This window comes from Psammomys obesus, unplaced genomic scaffold (genome assembly GCF_907164565.1).
Source record: "Psammomys obesus unplaced genomic scaffold, mPsaObe1.curated_primary_1811, whole genome shotgun sequence".
In the NCBI taxonomy this organism is placed as follows: Eukaryota; Metazoa; Chordata; class Mammalia; order Rodentia; family Muridae; genus Psammomys; species Psammomys obesus.
The window spans coordinates 16,213,913-16,237,393 of NW_026596088.1; the positions used below are offsets into that span (position 1 = coordinate 16,213,913).

General features: G+C 53.1%; 1 protein-coding gene across 7 annotated transcripts in view; it reads right to left on the reverse strand.

Moving 5' to 3' along the window:
- Ampd3 (adenosine monophosphate deaminase 3) overlaps nt 1–23,481 on the reverse strand; it is a 45,724-nt gene that overhangs the window by 3,501 nt on the left and 18,742 nt on the right. For all 7 annotated transcript variants that reach the window (XM_055627290.1, XM_055627288.1, XM_055627286.1 and 4 more), the window contains 11 exons: nt 19,315–19,519; nt 16,816–16,975; nt 14,407–14,626; nt 12,506–12,635; nt 8,430–8,624; nt 6,683–6,814; nt 5,976–6,139; nt 5,313–5,439; nt 4,155–4,318; nt 3,129–3,249; nt 1,348–1,521 (listed from right to left, as the gene is read on the reverse strand). In XM_055627290.1, coding sequence (XP_055483265.1) covers nt 1,348–1,521; nt 3,129–3,249; nt 4,155–4,318; nt 5,313–5,439; nt 5,976–6,139; nt 6,683–6,814; nt 8,430–8,624; nt 12,506–12,635; nt 14,407–14,626; nt 16,816–16,975; nt 19,315–19,519 — 1,792 coding nt within the window. The remainder of the gene's footprint in view (nt 1–1,347; nt 1,522–3,128; nt 3,250–4,154; nt 4,319–5,312; nt 5,440–5,975; nt 6,140–6,682; nt 6,815–8,429; nt 8,625–12,505; nt 12,636–14,406; nt 14,627–16,815; nt 16,976–19,314; nt 19,520–23,481) is intronic.

Genomic DNA, 23,481 nt, shown 5'->3' on the forward strand with positions numbered 1-23,481 from the left:
CCCACACCCACTCAAACCCTCCCATCCACCCACCCCATACACCGTCCACCCACTCCAAAATAGTAACAGAATCATTAAGTATTGTATAAATAGCAAAAAATAAAAAGTTATGAAAATAACTATTTCCCAAAACTGAATGCAGAGGCGGAGATGGGGCTCAGCTGTCTTCCATTAGATGAGACATTAAAGCAAACTGCAGAACAATGCCACTCCTCTCGGGATTTCAGTTTTGGGAAATAGTTATTTTCATAACTTTTTATTTTTTGCTATTTATACAATACTTAATGATTCTGTTACTATTTTGGAGTGGGTGGACGGTGTATGGGGTGGGTGGATGGGAGGGTTTGAGTGGGTGTGGGTGGAGGGGGTGGGGGTGGATGGGAGGATGTGTGGGTGGGTGGATGGGAGGGTGTGAGTGGGTGTGTGGGTGGATGGGTGGATGGCAGGGCAGCAGGGTGTGAGTTGGGGGTGGGTGGGGGGTGGACGGTGTGTGGGTGGGTGGGAGGGTGGGAGTGGGTGTGAGTGGATGTGGGTGGGGGGGTGTGGATGGTGGTGGTGGTGGTGGTTGCTGTCATTGTTTTTAGTCTCATGGTTGTTTTTGTTTTGTTTTGATGCAGGGTTTCACCTGTAGCCCAGGCTGGCCCCCAAAACCTAGCTCCTGCCACCTCAGCCCCCTAGTGCTGTGGTTACAGTCATCAAACCAATACATTGCTATTTTTAAAGGTGAAAGAGTTACACACTCAGAAGAGAAACCAGAGTTTGTAGATACTTTTAAAAGCATCTCTAGGTTCTCACTCCATAAAGAGCAGCATGACACTTGTGGCTGTTCTCTATGCGTGACATCACCTCTCCCTTCTCTCTTCCCAGAGCCCCAAAGTATAATCATAAAAATGCTATTAACAAAGCCAGGTGTGGTAGCACATGCCTGAAACACTCCAGAATGGGCAGAGAGGGAGGAGCTCTGTTTGCAAGACCAGCCTAGTCTGTGTAGAACCTTCCTCCCCTCAAGAAGGGCACGTTTTTGCTTTAATTTTTGAATGTATGTTGTGTAACATAGTGGACCTATTAGACTCAAGTTAGCTGAGGGAAGAGATGGTTTTATACCCACTTTACAAATAAGAAGGAACACAATCCAGAGAGTTCTAAGAACCCTACCGAGATCACAGAGTTATATCGGGAACAAGGCATAACAGTGAGAAAGGCAGACTTCCTCACCAGACACTCACCTGTCTTCAGCAAGCCACTACACCCTCCCCCCCAAAACAAAACTGAGCCGTGGGCCGGCTTCTTCACAGTGGCAGGGGAAGGGGAGCAGGCCGGGGCGCCGCTGTGCCCCCACATCCTCACCTTGGTGTAGTGGAACTGCATTGGGTCATCCGTGGAGAGGGAGACGTGGAGACCCTTGTGCAGGAATTCCCGGAGTGGGTTCTTGGAATATTCCAGAAACAGGCTGTTGTTGCTGAGAGGAGACATGGCAATGGGGATCTGAGCAAGGTAGTAGAGGTACTGCAATACAGGACTCTGCAAAAGAACCAACGAACACGCGTGTGACATGTGTGGGCGGGGGGCGGGGGTATGTGTGTCTGTCTAGGCCATGGAAACCAGAGGTTGCGCAGTGTCTGTGCCAAGACCAAGAAAGCTGGAATGCCCAGATGCACCTCCCTCTACTGCCTGCATGCCTCTCGTTGCCCTGTGACATGCAGGGCCTCATGCCCACTGTTTGTACCCACTCCTGGCTCCAGCCTGTAGGGCATAATGCTGTGCAGGAGGCCACATCCTACTCCTCCGCAGACCCCCTGCGGTGGCAGGCCAAGAGAACCCCCATATGCATGGGAAAGTTCAAGCTGAGATTTCGTTGGTTTGAATGTCCTCCAGAGGCTTGTGATCTTGAGTATTTGGTCTGGTGGTGCTGCTTTGGAAGGTTATGGAACCTTTAGGAAATAGCGCCTCCCTGGAGGAAGTGGGTCACTGGTGCAGGCCTTGAAGTTTTCTATCTAGGACCCACTTCCTAACCATTTTCTATGTCCTGACTGCGGCTGCAGCATAACCAGCCCTGCTGTGATGGGCTGTAGCCCTCAAAGTGCGGGTCAAAACAAGCCCTTCCTCCTTTAAGATGCTTCTTGTTAGATGTGTGGACATCGCAGTGATGAACGTACCAGAGGGCTGCGCACACTCTAGCCCCCTCGGAGACGTGGTCCAAGGGGGGGAAGAGGCAGACCTTGTGCTACGGCAGTCTTCTGTCCCATACCAGTGACTAGAGAGAGGACCAGAGCAAGGGGACATTTTGGAAGTGACCCAGTATGTAGGAGGCTGAACACCCTTTCACAGTGACATCGCCTACAGGAAGCAAAAGCTAGACGGCCGATGTGCCCACCACTGGGGACTGTCTGAGTCATTCAACTGACCCAATGGTAGACCCTTTGTCCAAAGGCCTTTATGAGGCCAGGAATGTTGCAGCAGAGAACAAGGGATGCTCATCAATGGGAAGGAGTCAAAAGTCTGCACTTATTAAGTTAAAATTATGCTGGGTTGGAGAAATGGCTCGGCGCCTTGGAGTGTGCAGCGCTCCTGTAGAGGACCGGAATTCAGTGAGGGGCGTTTCACAATAACCTGTAACTCCAGCTCCAAGAGATCCAACAGCCTTTGCGGGCACCTGCACTCACTCATGCACAGACCCTCGGACAGACAGACAGACAGACATGTACAGACATAATTAAAAATGAAAGTTACTACTTAAAAAGGAAAGAAAAGACTAAATACTAAACAACTGGTAATACTCTTTCTATAAAGTAAGTAAGGGGGTTTCCATTTACTTTTCATTTTAATCTAAAATGTAATGTGTGTGGTTATTTTATGGTTTAAAGTGAACCAAATTGTTTTCGTAGTTGTGTTTTCTAAGAGAGAGAACATGAAGTTGGGTAGGTAGGCGGGGAGGAGTTGGACGGAGAAAAGAATATGAACAACGTATTTGAAAAAAAAAATTTAAATAAAACTTTTAAGCGAAACCAAGAAGACTCCAGGTAGCCCGCCCTCCAGGGCCGGCTCCCCAGCACCACTGAGCGAGACTCTAAAGAGGTGGGTGGGAGCCCAGCAGGCTCAGCAGCCACTCCCAGGAGGAGCCCATTTACCTTCTTGAGGAGCAGCCCGTGGGAAATGTTGTCTGCAGTCAGGAAGGCGGACACGAGGTGGGTGATAGAGCCGGCCTCCCCACAGTGGGGCCGGAACAGGAACGTGCTCAGGCCTCGTTCCCTGTGGAAGGGAGGCTCCAGGTCAAGACCTGCCCTTGGCTCACCCTGCCCACACCCCCAGCTAGGACCCAGGCCAGGGAAGAATATCCCAGAGCATGGTCAGGAGAGCTAACCCAGTACATCCTAAAAACAGCCCCTCCTACAAGGCGGACGCCAAGGACGTGGTTTCCGGGGCAGAGGAGGCTAGAAATAGAGAGGGGTCCTGGCCTGCCCTCACTCCCCTCTCCCCCACTTTCTAGGACTTTGGCCGCCATCCACCATGAGACACCAAGTCCAGCCTCTGCTGGAGAAATGAGCAAAGGCCCAGAGGGTGATGTGTGCTGAAGGCCCATCTCCCAGAGCCCAGCTCAGGACCACCTCCGCCCTGTCGCAGGCCATTATCTCAGCCCAGAAACCTCCACAGCACAAACTTGGATGGGCTCACTGCCAGCTGGTGAGCAGCCACGCTCCCAAAGGAAGGTGTGAGGAATATTAGGCTGCAGGAAAGGGAATGTGGCTGTGTCCTGTGTCCCAGGTACCTGGGTTTGTGTTTCCTCTGCTTTGTGGAGCCTGTGCACAGACCGCCCTAAGATTAGTGTAAGCTGAGCCCGCGTCACTCTGTCTCTCCTGTGCCTGGACTGCGCCGATCACATGGTAGCTGCATTTCTCCAAAGCACAGATACAGTGTGTGCAGGCTGCTGCGGAGCCATAAACACGCGTGCACTGTGTGTCGGCAGGGTTCCCATGAGTGCGTGCTGCTGAGTACGCACAGATGAACATGTGTGTGCCAATGCGTAGCATTGTCGCACACATGGTGCCTCTCTGTATTGGCACGAGCCCTGTGGTCCTTGTAAGTGTCCCCGTGGGTGTGCGTGCTGGTCTCCCTGCGCGTGGGACGCGGGCTCCTTCCGGGGCCATGTCACCCACCTGCGGAGGTTGTTCAGCACCATGATGTTGGCATACATGTAGTACAGGTAGTAACTGTAGGGCGGGTTCTGCTCGCTGGTCCAGAGCTCCGGGCTGGGACTCTTGTCTGAGAACATGTGGTCGCTGTGCTTGGACTCATCATCCACACTGTCAAAGCCTGTCACCTGTGTGGGACGTAAGGACGCTGACAGTAAGCCAGGGCAGAGGCCCGCAGGGCTTAGGAGCTCACACTTCCAGCGGGGGACCCTGGGCCTCTGCAGTCCTATCCCTCAAAGGCAGCGAGACAGGTACGTCAGTCTGTCCCTTAGGCCTTCCTAATGGGCCCAGTAGGACAGCCTGGAGAATGTCCAGCCCCCCGTGTGGCAGTCGAGAAAATGGAGAAAATGAGGCCAGGCCAGATGAGGGTGAGTCTGAGCTGCTAGCTTTTCCCTTTGCTGTTCCAAAGGGGCCGGTGCTGCAGGGAACAGCAGCCACTGCCAACAGCAGCAGCAATGGGCTGGGGGCCAGGGGAAGCCTGCTTGATATGCCATGCATCCACTACCATCCATCAAGGCCTCCTGGCCTTCAACTCCTCGGCTAGTTGGTATACAGATGGCACTGCTGGGGAAGGGGGAAGGCTGGCTGGAGCCTCCTTTTAATGTTGAACAAGCCAGGACCAGAGTGGCTCAGGAAGCTATCTGAGTGACATGACCGGGCTCTGGGCCCATAACAGGCTCCAGAGCTGGATTCAGAACTATGGGTAGAGGATTGCTTTGGTATCTCAGGCCATGAGATACAAGCTGGATGCCTCACAATAGACCTAGGGGCCCTGGCCAGATGCAGTTGTGTCCCCAGAGACACCTTTCTCTGCTGGGAAGGAAGCTGGGAAATCCTTCCCATCAGGTGTCTCCAGGCTAAGAGCTGGTGATGCTTGTCCGTGGCTGCCCTCCTCAACTATGGACAGACACAGCCTTCCCCAGCATCACCAGGAACCACTACCCTGAGAAGAAGCCTCCTGTCACTCCTGTCTATATACAGCTTGTTGGAGCTGGCAGCTCGTGCCTGGGGACCAGGAGCTGGGGGGGAAGCAGAGTGGGAGGCAGGAGGAAGCCCAGCAGAGCCCCCTGTGGAGCAGTGCCCCCTTTGCCACTCAGCTCACTGGGGGCCCGAGGCACTTACATATTTGAGGAAGAGGTGAAGCTCCCGGTCGTCCTGGGGGTCGATGGTAGCCTTGAAAAGGGGCAGGAAGATGTTCTCCAGCATCTTCCCGAAGTTTGGCAGTAGTTTCTTTGACCTAAATATGTCACTGGGAAAAACCAAAGACTTGCTGGTTAGGAGGACTTGGTCTCAGGTGGACCCCATCACTGTCTCCAAGGCATAAACGCCAAGTGTGGTCAGTATTTGCAAACTCAGCATCCGCCCTGCTCAGTGGGGCATCGCCTCAAGCCAGAGGCCACGGAGAGTAACATGGAGGGACTCAGGCAGGTGAGAGCTGATGAGAGACCTCAAATCTCCAGTGACCTGGACTCTGCTACTCGGCTCTTCTAAGCCCATGCCCAGCCTGGCTGGAGACAAGAGTGCCATTCCCAGTGACAGCCAGGGAGAGGTCAGGAATACAGGCCACTGCAGGTCATCTCGTGCCCCAGGCTCACCCAAATATTTCATGAGAAGAACGGGTGGTCCCCACCAAGGCCTTCTCATATATGCAGTCTTCAGAAGCAAAAGTGATGTGTGCTGAGAGCCAAGCACCCCCACCGCTGCCCACCCCTCAACAACACCAGGAGCCATGTAGGATAGCCTGTGGTTCCCAGAGAACCCAGGACAGACAGGGGCAGCACTCACTAGATCCGGGGCACCTGAATGATCCAACGCATGTTGGGTGAGTAGACCTTGTGCTGAATGAACCATCGGGCCAGGCTAGACCATTCCTTAGGACTTCGCCCGTAGATGGAGAGCCGTGGTTCTGAGTACTGGTACTTGCTGTCCTCTAGCTCACGGGCCACCTCCTGATACCAAGAAGAATGGAGTCAGCCCCAAAGCCCCCAAGCTACCTGGGAGACCCCGGTCCCCAGATAGGCCCTGGGATGCTTCAGCTACCTGCTCACAGGTGGGAGGGCTGATTTAAAATCCCTGGCGTTGCCACACAAGCACCCACTCCCCAGGCGAGGCTTCTCCTGGGAGGGAGGCCAGGGTTTGACCACCTGCATGCTGTAGAAACAGGCCTGGCTGCAGAACCGGCCGGGTAGTAGCCGTGTCTCCACCTGGAGCCAGCCTGCAGCCAGCTGAGTCCAGGCTGCAAACAGATGGGGGTGGCACCAGGAGGCTGCTAAGAGCTCTTCCCTTCTCTCCCCTTCCCTGCCATTGGCCCATACAGCACACCCGCCCATGCTCAAGATCAGGAGCAGATCAGGAGCACAACACTGGCCTGTGCTGGGTGGGAGACAGAAGGGCCTTCAGGGCGAGGAAGGGACAGAGGTCATCGTGCCCCTACTATTGTGAAGGCAGCCAGGGCAGCATCAGGTCTCTGAAGAGGCAGAGGGCTCACTCACCTTGACCATTCGAGCAAAGTACTCTCCTCCCAGGTAGTTTTCTGTTTTCAGATACAGGTCCCGAAGCTCACTGGCTCCCACAGGGTTGTACTTGGAGTTAAACTTGTCAAATCGGTGGAATGTCTGCCGGCCCTATGAGGAGAGACCACCAGCCTGCTCCACCACCTTTCTCGCACCTACCATAGTTCTCCAGGCCTTTACCAGGCAGCCTCACTGGAAGATGTATTCCCCTTCCCCACCTCTATCTTTCTATCTTTCCTTCCCTTCTTCCTCCCTCCCTCTCTTCCTTCCCTCCTTCCTTCCTTCCTTCCTTCCTTCCTTCCTTCCTTCCTTCCTTCCTTCCTTCATTCATTCCTTCCTTCCTTCCTTCTTTTCTTTCTGAAAAAAGTTTCACTATGTAGCGAAAATTAGCCTCAAACTTGCAGTCCTCCAGACTCATCCTCCTTAGTACTAGGATTACAGGCATGTGTCAGCAAACCCAGCTCTACATAATTTTCTGCATGAAATCTGGGCATTCCGTGTGCCAGGACCATGTCCCTTCAGTCAGCCATAGGACTCTCAAGGCACTAGATCCGGGGCATCCGCTCTGTAGTGGAGTATCAAGAGCCTGGAGGTCTGAGGAACACAGACCAGACACCACTGAACAATCAAAACTAAGGATTTAGGGTTGGGGAAGATGACTCAGCAGCTAATGTGTCACTACATTCCCCACCGACCAGAGTTCAGATCCCAGGAACCCATAGAAAATGCCAGCCTTGGAAAGCAGAGAGAGGAGCTCCCCAAAGAGGCTGGCTAAGACCAGCCATACTGTGAGCTCTGTGCTTGACTGAGAGACCCTGCTTCAAAGACTAAGGTGGGAGAGCCATCCAGGACAATTCCTGGTGTCACCCTCAGGCCTCCACACACACAGACACACACACACACACTGTGTCACACATGCAGACACACATAAACCTCAAAAAGTGAACTCAATGAAAAAGTGGCTTTTTAAGTCTGAACCGCGTTTACTGCGTGTGTCTGACACATGTGGGTTGCCTGTTTCCTGTGACTCAATCCTTGTGTCACTTTCTGCTTTTGGATATTGACGATAACCCTCTATGAACGACGGTGGGCACGTGTCTACTGAAGTCCTCGTTTCCAGCGCCTTCAAGAGTAGGAGCAGGAGCAAAGAATTCTGTGGAATTCTTTTTTAAAAACTGCTATTCTGTTTCTACATCAACCGCATCATCATTTGGCATTTTAACAACTTTGAAAAATAACAAGGTGCATGGTAGTCATCACCTTACAAAAAAAAAATTTTTTTTAATGTATTGACTTTTATATTTGTGTGCCCGCTTGGCCGGATGGACGCCAATTACATGCAGTGCCTGCAATGACCAGAAGAGGGCGCCAGGTCCCTAGCCCTGCAGTTTCAGGTGCTCGCGCTGGCTGCGGACCGGTTCTGGGAAGTGGAGCCCGGCCTTCCGCAGGAGCGACAAGGCTCTTAACTCGCTCCCTTAACCGTCTCTCCAGCCCCACAGTCATTGTTTCTATTGACAAGAAAACAAAAGCTTCTGCGGGTCACCTGCGGAAACATGACTCCTAGGTGACTGAGGGCCTTAGTACTTGGAACCATCCCGCTTCACGACCCGCGTTCGTTCCTAGCCCGTTACTCACTAACACCCGATTTCTTCCGTAGCTACAAGGAAAGGCGGTTCCCGGCCCCCGACGGCCCTGGCTCCGCTTCTGCGGGCCGGCGCGCACTCACCGCGTGGACGTCCAGCGAGTCCACCGTGAGGTCGTAGGGGTCCATGTGCAGGCTGTCGAACACCTGCCGCAGGGTGATCTTCCGGCCTAGCTTCTCGGCCACCGTCCTGTCGGGCTCCGTCTGGTACGTGTGCTTGATGAAGCGCAGCAGGTGCTTCTGGTTCATGCAGGCCGCGGCGTGAATGTGCGTGTCCACCTGGAACACGGGGCCTGGCTGATAGGCCCGGTGCCCTCCCCGGAGCGCGGCGCCACTTCGTGGGCCGTGGACGCCACACCACCGTCCCCCTTTCCATTTTCCCTCCCGCCTCGGAGCCAGTCTCCCTCCCCGCAGACCTGCCTTCCGGCCTACGTCCAGACAGCACTAAGATGGTTTTGTATTGGTTTATTATTCTTTTTTTCCCCTCTTGACAAGTTCTCAATGGCCCTTGCATCCTCAGGGGGAGGCCCAGCGCTTTAACCTGGAATTCAGACGGCAGGCAACCTTAATTGTCCCCTTTCTGCCGCCCCCCCGCCCCCCATCTGGTGTGGGGAGCCACTATGGCCTCTCAGACACCACGCTGGGTTAGGCTGTCCCACACTGCCCGCGCCTTTCCTCCGCCTGCGGGCCTGCTTCCTTCCCACCAAGCTCGTCTGTTTCCTTCTGCCTCCTCCACATGGAAAAGCCAACCCTGATCCCCTGGACACAGCCGATCCGTTCTCTTTCACCCAGACAGCCTGGGCACTTAATACAGTCATCCACACTGATGGGCACACCCTCTTGACCCCTCTTACATATTTCTGTCCCCCTGGGAGCTCTTCAAAGACAGGGTCCAGGTTCACTGCACCCAGTTCAGCACTCGCCCCAAGGATTGGTTGAAAGGATGAGGTGAGTCAATGGGTGAGTGAATGAATGAGTAAACCGAGAGGTTTCATATAACCACTGAAATCCCACTCTGGGAAACCCCAAATACCCTTAAGAGAGTTCAGAGGGTGACCACCTCACCCTCCTCAGTCAACTCTGCCTCACCCCGAACCCAGAGATTCCAAGCCCCATCCCGGAACAGATGCCCTGACTGGAAGCCAACATGTGGACTCAGATCTCAGAGCCTACGGCTCTGTTTGGGTCTCCCTGCACTCACTGAAAACACATTCTCCACAGGAGGCGCCAGCAAGGGGCCCAGTGTGATCTTGCCATCCTTGAAGAATGTCTCAGGTCTTCCACATCATGCTAAACTCTGTCTCTAAACTCCTGTCTCTTCACCTCTGATCTCTCCTGTGACAGCTCATCCTCACTCAGATATATGCCGCCTGTGCCTTCAAAGATCATTTTTATTGATGTTTTGATGTGTGTGGGGGGGGCGGGGTCAGAGAGAGACAGGGAATGGAAGAGGGAAAGGGAGGATGTTTGAGGGGGGGCCTGAGAGAGGAAGAGAGAGAGAAAGGAAGAGGAAAAGGGAGGGAGGATGCTTGAGAGAGAGAGAGGGGAGGCCTGAGAGAGAGGAGGCTTAAGGCGGAGGGACACCTGAAGAGGGCATTGGATCCCTTGGAGATGAAGCTACACGAAGTTGTAAGCTGCCTGTCATGGGTGCTGGGGACTGAACTCCAGCCCTCTGCAAGAACACCAAGAGCTGTTAATCACTCAGCCATCTCTCCAGCCCCCGTCTGTGACCCTAACTTTCCTCATTCAACCAGCAACTCTCAAATGTGGACCGTGAGCTGAAGTTCCGGAACTAGCTAATTACCTAGCTGGCATCTCTATGTGAGGAACTTGAAAATCATTCAGATTTAGTGTTCCTCCAAGAAAGTACTCTCCGTCTCAGACCACGACCCAAAGCTAGCCACCTCGCAGTTCTCAGGGTCTGAGAAATGACACAGTGTGAACTCAGATGTTCACCATGAAGAAGCGGGGCATGCTCAGTCTTCCCGTTCCCTTCTCTCAGCACCCGCCAATCCTGTCAGCTCCACCTTCCGAACAGATGTCCTCACTGTCACCACAAGAACCCTCGCTCCTGAGTCCAGAGTGACCTCTTTCCTGGTCCTGCGACATCTCCCCTTGTCCTCTATCAACTAGACCATCCTCACACCCTACAAGCCAGAGCTTATTTTTGTAAAACAAAACAAAAACCATTGTCATTTAATCTTAGGATACTGGCACGCCTCACGTTGCCTGGTCCTCGCTCCCTTCCACCTCCATCCCTACTCTCTTTTTACTGTGATTCACCTACAGACTGTCACCTGGCTAAAGGAGGAGGTGACCTAGAGGCACGGTGGGCATGCTGGCTCACCTTTCATGAGCCCAGGAAGACCAAGAGAGGACACAAATCAGGCTGCTCCCAGACACCGGCCTGCACCCTAGAGCTGCAACAGTCTGGGCTCTCTGCCAAGGCTGAGGTGAGGAGGTACTGACCTCCAGCCAGGGAAGGCTGTCTACAGATGGTTGGCCATCTGTAAGACATGCCAAGCCAGACATTTGATCTATTGGGCTTCTGTGCACATAATCCCAGCCAGCCCATGGCGTTGGGCACATCGCTCAGTCATCAGGGTCCTTCCTGCCACCAGCCTTGACACTCCTCCAAAAAAGACAGGAACAGCTCAAAGCTGTGAAACCCAGAACACCACTGAGATGGCTGGGCTGAGGCTCCAGCATGTCAGAGCTGGGAGACCAGCTCCCTGCCGCACGGCCTACCTCAGCATGACTCCACACATTCTTCTGCAGTTCTAGCTACTTCCTCCAGTATACACACCGCCTGGCATGGCTCCTGTGAGTCACGGGATGATACAGGATGAAAACAGCTGGACTATCAATCACCCAGTCCAGGTTTCAGAACCTCTAAAGTGACTCTTCTAGGAACTAGTCAAAAGGGCCTTCATTGGTGGTTGGTGTCTTCAACTCAGCAGAAACATCTACACCAACTGTCACATGGGGCCCAGGGTCATACAAACAGTAGCGTTTCAGGACTGTCTGATATCTGGGACTTGAGCTAACACTGACTACTTGCATACCAATGGCAGACATGAGTAACTGATAACAGCTTCAGGGAGCCAATCCCTGAACAGCCAATCCCTTGCTATCATGTCAAGGTTAAGTGGTCTAACTGTGCATGACCTTTCATTTCTGCCCAGGTACCTAAGACACTTATCAAACGTCTCATAACCCACAAACTCCACTCTCTGGAAGCCCGTTGGTCCAGTCTGAGGCTTCTGGCATCCTTTAAGAAGCCCAATCTTCCATGGTTCAGAACCTTCCCTCAGCTCTGCAGCCTCCCCCTCCTGAGCTGGCTCACCCCTAAGGTCCAGCCCCACAGCTTGCACTCTCCTTCTCGCCCTCTCCTCACATCTGCAATGCTGCTCTCTCCCCGGAATGTCACTCTTTTCTTTCCACACACCACAGGCTCTCTCCTACTCATTTCTGACCTCTCCCGAAAGCCACTCCCCAGTCCTGGCACAACACTTGTCTCTGGAAATTCTTCTCAGCAGAAAGTAACTCTTGCTGTCCATCAGAGCCATGCCCAGCTTGAACCCAAGCCTCAGTGTGTCCTACCTATTTGGAAGAAAATGGAAACGCTCCAGGCCAGAATCCTTTACACTCCTTTAACACACACACACCTGCCCTTGCTGCTGCCCCTGCAGGCGGAAGGTGCCCGAGCCACTCAGCCATTCCGCGCGGGGACAGGAGCACCTCCGTGCTTTGCTGTAGGACACCTGACTCCAAAAGATGTAAACCTGATAATTCCAAAGTCCAAAGGGGTCGTAAGGCCTTTTCTTTGTGGTGACTCTGAACACATCCGCTACCCTAAAGCCGCCACTGTTAGGACTAACCAATGGGCTGTGTCCTGATTCTGGAGAGAAACCAATACTAAAGCCGCCGTGGATCTAAAGTGCTACCATGGTGTCCCAGGCGCAACCCAACGCAAGGATGCAGTTCCCCAGTCTTTCTTCTGCTCATGCGCATCTTAACACACAGGCTCCTATGACCAAGAGGTGTTCAGTCAGGGACCCTGACACCCACCCAGCTCTGGCCCTAGATGGACTCAAGGCATCATTCCCTTGGCCCAATATGGGGTCTAATGAGTGTCTTGAACACTGGTCATCACCTACCTTTCTCACATTATAGAAGTCTCTGTGGGGGTTACTCTTTAATTCCTTGAACTCTGACATTTCATTTAACATCTCATGGAGGCTAAACTTGGATTCCAGAAAGTTCAGCCGCCGGTGACAATAGGTTTTCCTGCAAGTTGGGAAGAAATAGAGACCGCAATAAGAAACTACCCCAAACAACAGTTAAGCAAACTCCAGAGAGAGTCATGACCCCAGGGTGGAAGGGTCAAAGTCTGACAGGAAGGAAAGTCTGGAGGAGGAAGAGTAGAGATGCCTCCAACTTTCCTCAGACCTGGTTGAACTGGTCAGCACACATAGGCCATCATGCATGTGAGGGGACAGTCAAGACATAGCGGGTGTGGGGGGCACCAACTCTGGGACCCCGTGCAGGCTTTCACTGCCTTGTGTGTTTGGGTGATGAGCACAGGAATGACTATCCCATGCATAACTGTGGAGATGGTAACACCCCAGACTGAAGTGCATGTTCTGGGGTCTGTGTCCCGCTGAGCACAGCAGCCCCGCCCATTGTTCTCACCTCTCCTCAGCCACCTGAACCTTTAAAGGCAGAATTCACTGCCCAGAATATCAGTGATACAGTCAAACTATATCATACAGCCTGCCTACCTTGGGATACAGAGGCATCAATGACCAACTGTCCCTACATCCCAAGACCCTAAGGGCTCCTCAACTCTGAGACTCCAGGACAGAAAGAAGAGACTTTCAGTGAGGGGCAGGTCAGGAACACTGGGAAAGAAAGCTCTGTGGGACCCACCCCCCAGGCTCCCCACCCAGAGGAAGCGCTCACAGGGAGGGACTTCTCCTCAGCTGGCAAAGCGAGACGCACTGCTGTGGCCAGACGTCTCCCACACCTGGCTCAGCTGCCCAGCCACACAGAATAGACCACAATTCATGCCACCCTTCTTCCTCGGCATTCCTGAGCAGCGTCTGCCTTCACATCTAGTCCCCTTGGCCTCCATAAAGAGCAGCTGCTTGGAGCTAGAGAGATGGCTCAGCGGTTAAGGTCGGATATTGTTCTTTCAGAAGACCTGAGTTTGATTCCAAGCATCCAAATCGCAACTGCCTGTAATTCCAGCTCCAGTGGTGGGGTGGGGGAGGGGATCCGACAGCTGCTGACCTCTGCATATGCAGATATACACAGGCACATATAAATACACAGCAACAGAATCAACCCTCAGCGATGAGCCCTGGGTTGAGCTCAGGGGTCTCAGAATGGGAAAGGAAGGTTAAGGTCACTTTGTCCAGCCTCTGTCCCAAGAAGGATGCACTCCTTGACAACTTCTCAGACAACAGTCACTGCTCCACATCCCTGGCCAGGAAGTTGTTCCTTCCCCTCCTGGATCTTGGTTCTAGCCTCTGACGAGTGAGGACCAAGAGCCAGCTGCCCACCTTCCTCCGTCCTGCTCTTCTCTCTCAGAGACTAGGCCCACACCCTGTACAGCAAAACCCAAAGGGCAGGAGTGAGTGAGGGGCAATGTGGCCCCCTGGCAGCCCCTCGCCTTCCCCAGACTCCCCAGACTCCCCTTCCCAAGGTGCAGGTAACTGACCCTCACCACTGTTAGCTCATGTCCCTGCCAGAAAGAAAGCCACTTTCCCCGTCAGCTCCAGCCAAGCCCTCAAGTGTGGCTGGGCACACAAAGGGCCCTGGGCTCCTCTCATGCTACTTCCAAAAACACAGAAAGCCCAAGAGCTGAAGCAAGAGTCTTAACTACTCCCTCCATGTAAGCCCATGCCCTGGGCTGGCGGCTGGCAGCTCTCTGCAGTGGTCACAACTCCAAGGCCAGGCCACCTCAGAAAGGAAATCCGGGGATGGTTTGCACACACCGAAGCCGCTGCTCCTCCACACCGCACAATGAAAGGGGGAGTTGGGGAGACAGGCTTACGTGGGGCCATCGGTGATGAGCGCCAGAATGTGGCTCATGTCCACGGTGTAGGTCTCCAGGTCGGGGTAGGGCAGGCTGTGGGGCTCCTGGCGTTCCAGCATCGTCTGGTTGTCATACACAAAGAGAACGCCTCCCTGCATTCGAACCAGGTAGCCCAGGTTGGGAGGCACGTCCTCCAGGCAGTACGGGTCTTCCTGGGGCAGTGGGGGAGGGTGGAAGTCTGCAAAACAGGATGAGTGACAGTGACAGCCAGACCACCCTGACCTCGTGCATGCTGTTAGCTTCCCTGGTTTGTTTGTAGTTTGTATCTACAACGCTCACCACTGCGTGAGATAACCGTTCTCCACACCTTGAGTGTCAGAAGACACGCCGGTTTGTGTTGTTAGCTAGCGCAACCCTGTCCCAAGGCTGACACATTAGTGCATGTGTGCACACGTGTGTGTGTGCATTTGTGCCGTGTGTGTGTGCATGTGTGTACATGTGTGTGTGTTTAGCTGAATAAAAATGAATTTAGCCTTTCTCTTTTTTTCTTTTCTTTTTCTTTTTTTTTTTTTTTTTTTTTTTGCCCTTCTTGGCCCTTGAGCATGTGTGTTTTGTTTTATTTTATTAAGGAAGAATGGCTAGGTGTTCTCCCAGTAAGAGAGTGGACAGCACCGGAAAGTCTGGGGGGAAAACTGGCCCCTCTTCCCACATTTTCCCTGAGCCCAAGGCAGCCAAGAACTTAGACAAGAAGCCACCCTGTCCCTAAAAGAGCAGAAGGAGCAGTGGCCAGGCCCTTTCCTCCCAGAGCAGGAACTGCCCAGCCTGGGGCCGGGCAGAGTCTGCCCAAGTCAAGCAGTAAAACACCTCTGCTATTTCCTGGCTGTGACACCTGAAAGCCTCTTTGCCTCTGGGATCCTCATTCCTCCCGAGACTCCTACCCAGCAGGCTGTAGTGAAGGCTGTAAAAGCATGGGCAGGGAAATGCTTTGTAAACAGGTGTGCCCTGCACAAGGATCACGGGGTATTGCTTACGATGGTTCAACCTAAGGATTTTTTTTTTTTTTTGATTGTGCAGAAGTGTGTCTGTAGGCCAGCAAAATCCATGAGATCCTGGGGGTTCAGCACTTTGTTACTAAGTGATCTTGCCCAGGTGTGGGCTCGTGGAAACGTTCTGAGCATGGTTAACATAAGTTGGTTGCATTAACTGCATTTACAACATAGGATATTTTCAGCTTCCAATTGATTTACTAAGAGCGCAATCCATCAACGGTCAGGAGCATCTGCATTCTCATTAGTCTCATGAGGTCTCAGCTCTTAATCAGCTGTGTCTGGCCAGACAATAAACACAGCACATCAGCCAGTAACTTGTAGGCCAGCTGCCGCCAGGCAGGAGGAACCTTGGCTCCTGATTGGAAGAAGCACCCGGGGGCCCAGGGCGGGGCGTCCTGCCTCAGCACTCTGGAACAGGCTGACCCTAAGCTGTGATGGTCATAGAGGAGGCAGAACACAGCAGAGCAGGATGCTGATGGCCCCATCAGGCACAACAACAGGCCATCCCAGGAGTCTCTGGATAGTGCTAGTGTTGTGTAGCGGCAGAGAGCTGGAAAGGCCTCTGTGAAGCCACAGACCACCCACCCAGGGATTGCCTCGCCTCACCACACCAGAACACAAGGCCCTTCTGCCACAGAAAGCACACAGCAATCTGGCCCCTGCCAATGGGATCCTCAGACACATGGAGAAACAACCTGGGGAAGGCTGAGATCTGCCCTGCCCCCTCCCTGGTGGAAAGGGATGCTCAACACAGAACTGAACCAAAACCAGGGACAACCTGGCACCCATTACCCCAAAACAATCAGGGAACCAGCTGGATATGATCCTCATCTAATCCCCATCCCTGGGTTTCAAGGGTGAGGGTCCCATGCCCTTGATTTAGGAGCCTCTGCTACTCCTAGGTCCCTCAGTATGTCAGGAAGATACCGTACATTTTCTCATCTCCCTTCCCTGATCTTGGCAGCATAAATATGGCTGCCATTTATGGAACATTCTAGATGTCAGACCTGTACTAAAGCACTCCAAACACATTCACACAATATCACCCAGGGAGGTGGTGATTGCTGGCATTCTCATTTTTCAGACTGTAAACCTGAAATTTAGAGAAGCAGTCTTCTCAAGGTCCAAGAAATTGGCACAGTCCAGATAAGAAAGCAGGCATGTTTCACTCCCTCTGCCAGGGCTCTGTGTAGGCTGGGACCCATCCTACACTGTCCATTTGATTACACCATTTTAAACAACAGCAGGAGCCCCAACTCAAAAAACAAAACAAAACAAAACCACCACTGATAGTAAAATATTCAGCCAGCAAAAAGTCTCAACCCACTCTTGGATCAGGCTCACACAGAGAGTCCCATTTGTTCCCCAGACCCCATACCTGGGAGGCCCTCCTCCAAAGGGACGCTTTCCCCCTGCTGAGCCAGGTACTGGGCTGTGGTCCTTGGGAAGCGGTGGTAGGCAAGCCTCGCATACTTCTCCCGGATCATCAGGGCCTTGGCCAGGCTCTTGGCAGCCTGTTCGTAGTCCTCCACAGTGATCTGCAGCAGGGAGGCACACAAGGACCGGTCTGCCCGAGAGCCGAAGACAACTACGCCAGCCTGGCCCCTCCGTGAACCAGGAGTTCAGGACAGTTCCCATCAGACTGACTAAGGGGAGGCTCGTTACGTGTGGCCTGTTTACACAAAGATGTGATTTATGCTGGGTACCTGAGTTCCTTCCAGGAGTCTGGAACTGGGGATATGCTGTGCAGATGTCTGAGCAAAGCCAAGGCATCTCAAAGAGCTTCCCTGACAGACATGAGGTGTTGGTGCCTCACTGGGAGAGACCTAGCCTGGTATCCTGCAGACCGTGTCCTGTGTGTCCCTCCCCTTGGCTGAATTGCTCTATGTCCTTTTTTTGTAATAAACTGAGGCTTGCGGGTACACCCAGGTGCTGCATCTTGAGAGCCCTTCTAGCAAATCCCAAAGCCTTCAGGTGGTCTTGGGGACCATGACACAGAGCCTGCACACCCCAGACCGGACCAAAAGATGTTGATTGAACCAGAAGCCTGCAGCTGCACCCAGCATGCAAAGCTTGGGTCCTGTCCCTGGTGAGGATAACTGCTATCATTTTGAGCTGAGAAAAGTCCAGGGGTCCCCGGATGCTAAAAGCAAATCATGTATTCCCAGGCTGCTGTCTGCCACCCCCTACCTGTCGATCTGGCAGTCTTCCAGCTCACCAGGTCAGTGGGGCTCTTAGCTACCCTGAAAACAATGTTTTCATAGGTTTCATTCTGTTTCTCAGCTGCAGAAACCAAGCTCAGAAAGGATCAGTCACTGCCAGGAGGGGCTGATCTGACTGACCCCAGGACGCTCTTCTCACACTCAAGAGAGGTGTGCCATCTCTGACAGCCTTCCCAGCCTCCATCATCCTAGCCACTCACCTCAGGGAGGTGAGGAAGATGGAAGAGCACAGAGTGAGGAAGGCTAGGCCTGGGATTTTCTTCCTGTGCTTCGTCGTATCATTGGTTTTACAGAAATATAGTGAACCTACAGATATTCTGTGCACCTGTCTTCTAAGACTCTGATATTCAGGGGATACAAAGTGAATAAATTGTAATTAATTAATTAAAGAAATAAAAAAAGACTTTGATATTCACATTTTTCCTAACTGCTCCTGGTGCCCTTCAAGGGTGGATAAACAAAGCACTGTGGGAACACGCTCTGGTCTCCCTTGCCTACTCTGTCATCAGAAAGCAGCCAGTGTATGTCTTTCTTATGCATTTCACCAAATCTCACACCTTGCTTTGTAAAGCAGAAGCAGCCTCCTTCCCATCTCAAACACCCAGGGGTGTGTTCATGCCTCTCTGTGCCTTCCAGGGGGCTGGCCCCAGAGCAGCCACAGGGACACGACAGCAGACACATGCTAAAATAAAGCCAAGTCCTCACCCACAACAGAGCCAAACAGGACCAGGGGCTCACCAGGACAAGGGGCTCAGCAGGTAGCCAAAGAACTCAGAGAAGGTGCAGTGTTCCCGGTGGGGCAGCCACTAGCCAGGTCTGCGGGCCCCGCCAAGCCCAGTGGTTACTGGAGACACTCCGGGTACCAGGATCAGGGAGGTCGGCCTGCCCCCCGCCCCCACCATAGCCTCCTCTCTCTCTCTAGATATACACATGGGAGGACAGAAACAAGGAAGAAAGCAGGGAGGTGACACGGCAAGCTCATGTGCTCCCCTGAGCATGCATTCACCCCACTTCGATCCTCTATTCCATTACTCCGCCCACATGTCTGAGGTGGACACCAGGCCCCGGCCAGGAGGCTAGAGCTGAAAGCCAGGACTTGGCCTGCCTGGCCAAAAAGGAACTGCATTTGTTCCCATATAAATCCCCAAGAAGTCAACATGCATGTGGTACAACTACACAACGGAATGCTATGCACTCTTAAAGAGGAACAAGGAAGCTCTTTCATAAATCAATACAGCATCGTCCCTAAAGGCACCGTGGACTAGAAAAGGCTTGTTCATTTTCTCATCAAAAGCCCCTCTTACTGGCTAAAGGATTCCTAGCCTGTATTTAAAGACGCTGAGATAAGCCTGTAAGAGCTAATTTTACCCAAGCCAGTACCATCACCTACTCTCCACCACATGCTGGGAATGTGGATGGGTCCAATGGGCACCCCTCTCAGAGGGCAGATTTCTGGGCTGCGGAACACACAGAACTCGCTGGGCGCAGCCATGAGAAGCCAGCCTGAGGTCCTTGGTTTTACATACCCGGATGGGGCAGCTCACTAGACATGCCCACACCCCTGAGTCTCCCTCCCTTCTCTTCAGGTTCCCGGGCCCCCTTTCCGCCACCTCCCAGACACACACACTGGGCCCGGCTTCACAGTATGACCTTACCCCCGCACAGTAATCTCCACTGATGGTGACCCGCTGATACTCAGGCATGGCGTAGGGTGCTGGCCCAGGCTTGGAAGTGGCTCCAGGGACCAGAGGGGTTGCAGGAGACATGGCCGGACTGGCAGTTGGAGGGCCCTTCCAGTCTGGTTGTGTTGGCATCTGTAGGGACAGAGACTGCGACCGGATCATCTTGAAACTCTTCTTTCTAAGAGCCAAGGACAAGGGACAGGGGCAACATCAGCTGCTAACAGAGAAAGAGTCCCAGGAGGCAGGAAACTCCGCTGGTGCGGGTACCACTAAGAAGCTTCTGGAGGGCTGGGGAGATTGCTCAGTGAGAAAGTCCTTGCTGCACAGGCACGAGGACCTGGGTTCAGAACCCCAGCGATCACCTGGGAACTGGGCCTCACTGTGGACATCAGCAACCCCAGCACTAGGGAACCCCGGGGGCTCCCTGGTCAGTCAATATAGCTGAAACAGAGAGCTTCGGGTTCAGTGAAGACACTCTGCCTCAAAAACTAAGGTGGAGCTCAATACAGGATGATACCAACCAACCTCTGGCCTCCACCTGCACCTGCAACCACACACACACACACACACACACACACACACACACACACACACACACTCCTGGCTGCTCATGACTTCCTGTTCCCAGCCTTCCGGACACTGCAGCTCTCTATGGTCACACCCCACTCCTAAGGGTGGAGTCTGCAGGGCCCATGGCACTAGGTCAGTGCGACAGGGCACAGACAGGCGGACACAGATCATGCTGCAGGGCCTCCAATACCACAGAGCAAGGACATGAGGGTGACACCGAGTCAAAGAAGGCATTCCCCGAGGCGCAGACAGCATACTCTCTTCAAATAAACCCAACTCTAAGCCCTGACAAATGAAGTCTTCAGAAATACTATGGACAGAGACACAAAGACACAACGTTGTATTTTAGATACAAATCTGGACACAGGAACCAGAAGGGATGGGAGTGGTCAAGCTGTCAACCCTCTTGGTTAGGGCACAGAGACAGAAGGGACCTTACAGCCACACAGCCAGGCAGCTGCTTTCTCCAGCCATTAGCAAGCTTCTCCTTCCTCAGGTCTGGCGTTTGCCATCCTGGCAGCAGCTGGAGCGGGCACAGAGCTGCATGCATCTCTGCTATAGGGGAGGGTCTGTCCAGTGTGAGGCCTGGACCCTGCTGTTCGAGCATAGAGAGACAATCACAAGGCTGGTTTAAAATGTTGTGTGCTCATGATTACTCATCAGTCTGATTTGTGATGACTTGGCTTCCCTTGTTAGCAAAATCTGAAATGATTCAACTGACATCACTCCAAGTCTCGAGATCCCCGGGAAGGAAATTACTCAGCACTGGAATGCCAGCAGCAGCAGCAGCAGCGGCTGGACTCGCAGTCTGAACTGTAAGCAAGCCCCCAACTAAACACTTTCTTCTACAAGCTGTCTGGTCACAGTGTCTCCTCACAGCAATAGAATGGTAACTGAGACAGCTCTGGTGACACTGGGAAGTCACTCCACCTTCAAGTAAGCCTCATGCTCACCCAGGAGCAGCCGGCCTCCTGCTGGCACCACCCAGGTCTGCTCTCTGCCTAACCTTCCAGAACCCAGTTCACCTCACCGTTTGCCACAGGCCTCTCTGTCTCGGCTTGTCTGCTCTAAAGACCTGTGTTTTCACCTCCCTGAGACAAGGCTGTTTACACCTGACAGACGGAACTGTTGCTTTCTCAGGAGGTGCCTCCCCAGGGGTTTGAAGGGCTGACACACCAGGCCACTTCAGGAACCCCACCCCAGGTTTTCCTTGGCCTGCTATCCTTGACCTGGAGCTGAGCCAACATCCTGCACTGAGGAAGACAGATGCCAGGGTGAGCCAGCCAGCCGGCCAGGGTTCACCCTGAGCACAGCAGCTCCCTGTGAGGCTTCTTTTGGACATCTTGACTCTGCAGCTCATCCCAGGAGACTTGAGTTGCTGTGTCACACCTGTGCCTGTCAGTCACTGCTTCGTCCTACACCAACGTCATCCCCTCTGTCTCAGTCTAGCCTGGGGTCTGGCCCAACCAAAAAGAAGCAATGGGTAACTTCTCAGGTGAGCAACAGATAAAAACAAAGCAAACAAACAAGTAAACAAAACATGCAGGCAAAAATCTGCAAGACTGCCTAGGGCGAGAGCCTACCAGGCTTCTACAACTGCCCCGATAGAGTGAACACATCTGCCCCCTGAGGAAGCCGGTACCTGCCAGCTGGTACCCAGAGAACTCTGCTTCTGCCCATGTGCACAGCGGCTCCAGCCAGACTGTGACACGTGGTGGGGAAGTGGCTCAGGTGGTAGGGTGCTTGCCTAGAATTCACCAAAGCCCCAGTGTGATCCCAGTACCACATATATCAGGCAGGCACACACACACACACACACACCTGTAATCACAGCAACCATGACGCAAGTTAGAAGGCTCAGAATTCAAGGCTATTGTCTGCTATTCATCCAACCCAAGGACAGTTTGGGCTACACAAGACAAACTGTCACCCGAAAACACTGAGGGGCTGAGAGCTCACAGGCCCGGGGTAAGTTTTAAATGGCCAGGCCACCTCCTCAGGGGTGCTGGCCTTGCCATCAGCTAGTCACCGAGCTGGCACGTGGGAGCAGAAAAGCCGCTGTCTGCTGCTACAAACCAAATCACCACAGACTCGATGACCTGCAGCGATGCCCACGTGTGACGCCCCAGCGCTGCAGGGGAGAGGCACATCTGGGATGGCAGGGCTCCATGCTCAGGACAAACAAGGCCCCAGACGGACGGCAGCTGGGAAAGAATTCACTTTTAAGATCAGCCAGGTTGCGGGGCTGTTAAGACTGAGGTCCCCAATTCCCTGGGAACCTGGCCAGAGGTCAGCTCAGCCCCTACAGAGAGCACTCTGGTCCTTGAGGCAGTTTTCCTATCTACACGAGGAAAACCCCGAGAGTTCTGTGTTCCCATCTTCCCCATCTGCGCTTAGCCTGGAAAGGCACTGTTTTGAAGCCATTTGTAATTAGATCCGGTCCACCGACAGCCTCCCTAGCTGAAGGTCAGGCAACGCCTTTTCTGCAGGGAAATCACAGGGCAGCTTTTATCTAGAGTCTGGAGACCAGAGATTGACATCTCCACAGAGACATTTTAAAATTCCTCCGATGGGGTGTGTGGAGATGGACCAGTGGGAAAAGCCCTTGTCACACAAGCACAAAGACCTGAGTTCGGATGCCGGAACCCTCACACATGGACCACAGACTAGCACACACACACACACACACACACACACACACACACACACACACACATGCTAGTACGTACATAATAGCACACACACATACTCTAGTGCACGCACAAACTGGTACACATATACTAGTACACACAAAAAAGAAGAACTATTGATTGATTGATTAATTAGCTCTGCCGACAGCGGACCTGCGACTAACATACTAGTGTCCACACAGCACGTGCACATGTGTCTGCGCGCACACGCCATACCCACAGACAGCGCTCTCTCCCTCACAAGGCTTAACCAACACCGCATGCATCACAATAATAAAACGTCACACGGGCTGGAGAGATGGCTCGGCAGTTAAGAGCACTGGCTGCTCTTCCAGAGGTCCTGAGTTCAATTCCCAGCACCCACATATGGCTCTCAACCATGTATATTAGGATGAGGCCCTTTTCTGGTGTGCAGGTATACAGGCAGACAGAGCACTCATATATATAAAATAAAAAAAATTATTATTTTAAAGTCACATAAAAGTACCAGAAGCTTGAGCAGAGTTAGAACACGGGGGGGGGGGGGGGAGTCTCTGGTGGAAAGACTTGAAAGACTGTGCAAGACTGTGCACTCAGCCTTGTCCTGAACAGCCTAGCCTGGATACATCCAACGACAGAGCTCCCCACATACCTGAGCAGGGCATCAACATTCAATTAGTCATTCAATAAACATTCCCCAAACACCTGTTCCCGGCCAGGCCGGTGCAACACACACAAACACTCACAGAGCCGAACCAAGCGTGAACCTGTTCCCACTAATATACAGCACTCTGTCACCAGGAACTCACCGTCTGTCCACAGCCCACCTGTCACGCCTTGTGCTCGCCTCTAGGGCACCGGGGTGAGCCAGCTCACTCTGGCACAGTTGGCCTGCTCCTTC